The following is a 7,022-nucleotide window of genomic DNA, read 5'->3' on the forward strand; positions in this document are numbered from 1 at the left end:
TGAAGAAGCTTGGAGACACAAACACTGGCGCGAGGCAATGTTGAAGGAGATGGAAGCTCTAGAAAGAAACGGCACCTTGGGAAAAGTGCAAAATACCCGATGGGAAGAAGGCAGTTGGGTGCAAGTGGGTGTTCACTATCAAACGAAGACCAGATGGGTCGATAGAAAGATACAAGGCACGACTGGTTGCAAAAGGATACACACAAACCTACAGAGTTGACTACGATGAGACGTTCTCCCCTGTAGCAAAGATGAACACCATTCGAGTCTTACTCTCAGTTGCTACAAATAGGGACTAGCCACTCCACCAATTTGACGTGACGAACGCGTTCCTACATGGGGAACTGAAACGAGAAGTTTACTTGGAAGCACCCCCAGGGTTCTCTAAGGGATTTAAGGGGGAGAGAAGGATGTCGGCTGAAGAAGACTCTCTATGGATTAAAGCAGTCACCAAGTCACCAAGAGTCTGGTTTGGGAGATTCAAAGAAGTCATGAGCTAGTATGGTTTCAAGCAGAGCAATTCGGATCATACCATGTTCTTGAAAAGGAGGGACAACAAAATCACATGCCTGATCATATATGTAAATGATATGATCATCACAGGAGACGATACTGAGGAAATAGAGAGGTTGAAAGGAAGCCTGACTCATCTACCTCTCCCACACTAGACCTAATATCGCTTATGCTGTGGAAATAGTGAGTCAGTTTATGCATCGACCACAAAAAGACCATTATGAAGCTGCATTAAGGATTGTGAGGTATCTGAAGGGAACAGCTGGGCATAGAATAATGCTCAGAAAGACGAAAATCGAGGAGTATATGGGTTCACTGACTCTGATTGGGAAAGTAATCCAGTTGATCGAAAATCAACGGCTGGATACTTCACATGCGTCGAAGGTAATCTGGTGACTTGGAGGAGTAAGAGATAGTGACATTATCAAGTGCAGAAGCTGAGTTCAGAGGGATAAGAAGTGGAATGATGGAAATCCTATGGCTAAGGAGGCTGATGAGTGAAATAGGGCTCATTGAAGACAAGACAACTATATTGTGATAACAAGGCGGCAATCTGCATATCTGAGAATCCAGTGCAGCATGATAGAACAAAGCATGTCGAAGTTAACGGACACTTCATCAGAGAAAAGCTAGAAAGTGGAGTTGTGGAGCAACCGTTCGTCCGGTCAGAGGATCAGCTAGCTGATATCCTCACCAAAGCAATCAATTCAAGAACCTCACAAACGTAATTGGCAAGTTGAGTTTCGGAGATCCCACTACTCAGCTTGAGGGGGAGTGTTAGAAAAAGAAGAAGATATTAGATCAAAAAAATGTATTAGCTTGGAGGATAAGAAATATATTAACTTGGAGGCTAAGAAATATATTAGCTTGGTGGCCAAGAATACTTGGAGCACAAGCTTTGTAATGCCCTATATAAGGGTGTCATATTATTGAAGAAAATAATCAAGGAATTATCAATCATACTCTTCTCTCTACAACTTCTCTACCCTAAACTATAAACCATGCCTGACACACAATTCAAGAGATCTCACATTCCACTAACTCATTCCACTCACATTTTATTATAAAAGCTACTCGCTTCATCGCATATAAATATGTGCAATTGAAATAACACGAGAATTAATGCACAGTTGGTAAACTAGGAGATGAGAAGAATAGTTAATGTAGTGTTAGTTGATAGTGGAACTCACATTATTATTAGTGTTTAAAGAGTTGTAATGATGGGCCATAGTGGTATAAGTGGTAAATAAATTAATTTATATGAGTAATGAGTTGGGACAACTTTCCATAAATAAAAGTACCTATATTTTTATATATTTTTATGGAACGGACGGAAATGGAAAGTGCACATTGGGACGGAGGGTGTATGATACTGTAAAAATAGGATTCACCTTCGACTAACTTTTTTCACCATTTTATTTTATTGGGATATTGACACCTAATATCATGAAACTTTCAAAAAGTTGGGTTTTTCCCACGAACTTCGAAATTGGCAAATAATATCACGAACTTTACCCTGAGTTTGTTATTTCCTACGAATGAAAAAATATGGCTATATTAATAGATTGAAGAACAAATTTGGAGGGTGTGTTTAAGAAAAATTATTCTCAAAGATTGAAAAACTTGAAACTCTCGAAGTTGTTGTCGAGAAATTACGAAAAAAAATTTGTATCACGACGTAATTTTTTCATTGGTGGGAAATAGTGAACTCGGGGTAAAGTTCGTGATATTATTTGCCAATTTTAAAGTTTATGGAAAAATCTAACTTTTTGAATGTTCCATGATATTATGTGTCAATATTTCTATTTTATAAAATCAAACAATTTCTTAAAACTCGTGTGTGCACTGTGCACTGTTAGGATATTGACTGAGGTAGTATATCAAACTAACCCGTCTCCATCAACCGCCGAATGCTTCTTCAATTACCCAAGAAATTACATGATCATTTCCCTCTAAGTTACGTACCTAATACTTCTCACAATGGGGGTCTCTTCTGTGAAACCTGACATCAGTTATGAATTGTGATTTAATATGGATTTTTCAATCCACGAATTTTACTCATGTCATCATATTAGTACATCCTTCGTCTCGTTAAGATGTTCATATTCTTGAATGGTACGAGATTTAGAAAGAATTGTTAGGTGAAATATATAGAGAGAAAAATGATAGTTAAATATTTTAATTAAGAAAGAGAAGAGAGTCATTTATTTCTAAATATAGAAAGTAAACATCTTATATGGAACAAACTAAAAAAGAAATGTGTGTATTTTGAATAAGACGGAAGAAGTATATCTTTTCCAAGACATAAATTAATAGTTTTCTCTATTAAGTATGAAAAGTTTATGGACTCTTTGGTAATTTAATAAACATGAAGAGTCCAGTGTTTAGATTAAAACAATTCTTTAAAAAAACTCCAAATTTTCATAAAAATCTACTTTTAGAATGACTCAAGTTAGAGGTCTCGCCGCATGCTTAATTAAGTACTCCACATAAGCATCATTAGATAATTTAGTGCTACTTCTACGAATCATTGTCGGAATTAAATTTCCATATTGTTTGCCTCTTCGAACAGGTCTGGGTCATGCTACAAGAAAATCCGGGATATTATATTTGTGCAGGGGTAACTGTTCTATTTATTAGCTTTGTAAATTAGTATATATAATTATTTAAAGACCATAGCAAATACAAAGAGATTTGACGAGAAGGAAAAGTCAGTTTGGAAAACAATTTTTAAGAGTAGTTTCCACTTGATTTTCGTGGAATAAGTCCCGCCGCCACTCCAAACTATCTCACGAATCACATACTCCCCTTTGTCCCTTAGGAATAAAATGTTTTTCTTTTTTATTATTCCATTGAAAATGAAATACTTTTTAAAAGGAAAATAATTACTTCCTTCGTCCGACATTAAATGTCCCGGTTGATTATTTTCATCCATTCAATATTAGGAATCCCGATTAGATATTTCCATAAAAAGTGAAATAAAAATATTATAAAATAAAACACTAAAAAGCACAAGTGAAAACGCATCCAAAGAATAAAGCAAATGATAATGCAAATGGGGGGAGAATTCTTCTTTTGTTCTAGACTGTTAATTGCATTCCATCTTAATGAAGAAGAATAGATTTGTTCCAAGTTAGGGAGTGACGCATAAGCATTATGCGTCACTGTAAATAAAACGTGTAACAAATATGCGTCTTTATGGGGTGACGCATAACCATTATGCGTGTTTAGGTGACACATACTCGTTATGCGTCTTTATAGAGTGACGCAAAACCATTATGCGTCTTTGCGTAATGACGCATAAAGGAGATGCGCCTTTGTGTGAATTAAAATCGGCCAGAAACAATAGCAGTTCTCACTTCCAGTTCGCAAGAAGGCAGCGGCTTTTCCGGCGAATTCAGGCGAAATACTATCCTTTTCCGGCGGATTTCAACCATTTGCAAACATATTCCAGTAATTGTTCTTCTATTTCACTACATTCATCCTTTATTGCTTTGTTTGTGTAGGTTTTCCCTAATTTTGCAAAATTAGGGTTTATGATGAAATTAATGAATTTAGGGTCGATTTTTGTTGTTTTGTTGTCTATCTGTGTGTTTCACATGTATATAATGTAATGGGTAAAAGTAATTGATTCAATTTTTGTAATTGTGCCCCTTTTTACAAAGCTAAAAATTGAATCTTGGTTATTTTTTCAAATTGGAATATAGAATTTTGCTTTTCAATTGAAGTTGCAATGTCTGTTGGATTGGTGAGTTTTTATGATAAAATTTGAATGTTGGCTGTGTTTTACAATATTTCCAAATTTTTGTTATAGTTACTTATTGGATATGTAGATTTTCAACTTATGTTATGTTGTATGATTGATGATATTAAGCAAATGGCATCTTCAAGTTCTGAAAGACAGTTTTGCTATGGACCCGAGGATCCATCACTACTCTTTCATCAAAACGAACACATTTTAGCCTCATTGATGGTTGATGGCACATCAAATGTTTTCAGAGTTCGTCGGACAAAAAGTAAGGTTTGGGCAGTGCCAATACATGAAAATGTGAAGTATTGGCTTGATGTATGGGGTTTCAAAGGTATGTTGGAATGTAATAGGCCAATGAGGATGGACAATGAGCTTATCACTGCCCTGATCAAGCGCTGGAGGCCTGAGACACACTCTTTCCACCTACCAGTTGGAGAAGCTACCGTAACCTTACAGGATGTGCAAAGCCTGTGGGGTTTGAGAGCAGACGGGCGTGTTTTCACTGGCTATGACTACCCTACCGGATATGAAGATTGGCCCAGCAAGTGTCGAGATATGTTGGGATGGATACCTGACATAGACACAGAAACAAAGCAGGGCGGTTTGTTAATGACATCTCTGATCCACCAAGCGACGCTACCTTTGGGTGATGGGCTGCATGATTATGCATACGTCCAAAGGGCACGTATACATGCCCTGATCTTGTTAGGGGGACTTATTATACCAGACACCACAGGGTGCAAGGTCCCCTTTATGTGGTTAAATGCCTTTGACGATCCGAACCAAGTGGCTAATATCAGTTGGGGAAGTGTTGCTTTGGTGTTTTTGTATCATTACTTATGGGAGGCTTCTGTAGGCAGACAGAAAAGGGATTTGGGTGGACCTATGGTTCTTTTGCAGCTATGGGCGTGGGAAATAATGCCGACATTGAGGCCATCCTTTATGATATCGCCTACGCACACGCCGTATACCCCGTGTGGAGCCAAGTAATTTATTTTTTACATTAACTCACTTAATTATTTTCCTTTGGTAATGTTTGACATTAATTTTATGTATAGGTGGCACGGAGTTACTGAAATAGGAAATGCTCCCCGATATTCAGTTGCTCACTATCGTGATCAATTATCACTGATTCGTCTCGGCCAGGTGGAATTTATTTTTGTTGTCTTAGTTAATGAATTTATTATACTATGAAAGTAATATGATTTTTATATTATATGTTTGTAGTTTCTGTGGACACCGTATGTAGATTGTATCTTGCCTGATTACTGCATTGATTCGACTGCATCCTTCTTGTGCGACACTTACTTGGTGTGCTGGTCATTTGTCGAGGCACACGAGGCTGGACGAGTTTGACGGCAATTTAACCGCTACCAGCATATTCCTGAGTACCATGATAGGATGCTACAGAATGCCGGACATTTGTGTAAAAGTCACCATCGTGGGATGAAGGGCGCTGATTGGGCAAAGAAACATAAGTTCTTCATTGATGAGTGGGATATGAGACACGAGAGGTTCCAATCAACTTTTGACCATGCAACGGCGAGCATGGGCGGTCGCATTAATCCGGGCTATATGGCGTGGTACAATAGGATCACGGTGTCATACCTAACTCAACCTGGGACACAGTCAACTGCTGGGATGAACGAGTCAACCTCTTCTATGAAAGTATTGGTATGTTTTTGTATATAAAAATGTATTCAGTTTTAAGTTTGTATAGATTGGTTGTAATGATTATGTATTATCTAGGTTGAGATGGCTCAGGGGGTATGGCATTTGACCTCTGAACATGACACCGATCCTCGGTTACGGCAGATTTGAGAAATGGTTGCTGATGCCCTTCGTGCGATGAACCATACTGATGTGATGGAGAATCCCACGTTGCAACGGCGAGATGCGGTCATGCCCACACGCCCACCGACTTCTATTCGTCGTGGAGTGCCGGGTGTTCGGGTAGGTGGACACCGGTATACACGACAGTATAGATTGTCGCAGTCGCAACAGCCGCAGCCTGTATGCAGAACCAGAGCCACTGAGTCCAGAGTACGATGCCCCTAGTTGGTCTGTCTACCCAGGGTCACAGTCCCAGATGGGTGGTTCAAGCCACGACTACTCGCAATGGGGAACACGATTATCATGTGATTCATTCTTTGACGCTGGTACTGATTGGGATGTAGCTAGAGCACGACGTGATTCATATTTCCAGAATTACCAATTTGTGGCTCCTGTGGGAGAAGAAGAGTGTCACGCCCGCATTTTCTAAGGATAGAAAACACGGTGAATCGCGACTAGGGGTGGGTTAAAGAAGCGGGGAAGAAAGGAGAAAACAACAAAACTCGACCATAGCTCAACATAAATGGAATAACTCGAATAAAATCAGAGTATCAATTCAACAATTCGTACAATACTTGGAATAAAAGAAACAACATTCAGCGAAAGCATTCGAGAGAAGAATAATACTATGTATGAAGACATAATATATTCGAGATCTTTTATTTGTTATCTTCTTCACTTTTATGCTCAACACCCACCGCGCTCGTCACAACTCAACCTGCACATTTTTCAAAAGAAATGCAGGGCTGAGTGCTTGATGCACTCAGTGGAGTCATGCCGAAAACATTTTATAAAAAGAATAATTATCATGCCACCATTGAGTGACCTTGGGGTTTTGAAAATGCCCAAGACACTAAAATCATTTCCATTGTAAAACTCGACTGTGCAGTCATTTTCCCATAGATGTCTACCACATCTGATCCAT

At 38.7% G+C, this 7,022-nt stretch overlaps 1 protein-coding gene across 1 annotated transcript; it reads left to right on the plus strand.

Moving 5' to 3' along the window:
• Positions 1–4,390: 4,390 nt before the first annotated feature.
• Positions 4,391–6,527, plus strand: LOC125191520 (serine/threonine-protein phosphatase 7 long form homolog). Its single transcript, XM_048088983.1, has 6 exons — positions 4,391–5,250; positions 5,323–5,410; positions 5,492–5,583; positions 5,665–5,938; positions 6,014–6,031; positions 6,222–6,527. Exons 1-6 carry the CDS (start codon positions 4,391–4,393, stop codon positions 6,525–6,527), a joined length of 1,638 nt encoding a protein of 545 aa, XP_047944940.1.
• The last annotated feature ends 495 nt before the right edge of the window (positions 6,528–7,022 follow it).

This window comes from Salvia hispanica, chromosome 1 (genome assembly GCF_023119035.1).
Source record: "Salvia hispanica cultivar TCC Black 2014 chromosome 1, UniMelb_Shisp_WGS_1.0, whole genome shotgun sequence".
NCBI classification, from domain to species: domain Eukaryota; kingdom Viridiplantae; phylum Streptophyta; class Magnoliopsida; order Lamiales; family Lamiaceae; genus Salvia; species Salvia hispanica.

What these genes read in the sequence shown, in the direction of transcription:
- LOC125191520 (XM_048088983.1), top strand. Translation starts at nt 4,391, where the DNA reads ATGGCATCTTCAAGTTCTGAAAGACAGTTTTGCTATGGACCCGAGGAT. An exon ending in TATACCCCGTGTGGAGCCAA is followed by an intron (nt 5,251 to 5,322) that starts GTAATTTATTTT and finishes TTTTATGTATAG; the next exon opens with GTGGCACGGAGTTACTGAAA. An exon ending in GACACTTACTTGGTGTGCTG is followed by an intron (nt 5,584 to 5,664) that starts GTCATTTGTCGA and finishes GTACCATGATAG; the next exon opens with GATGCTACAGAATGCCGGAC.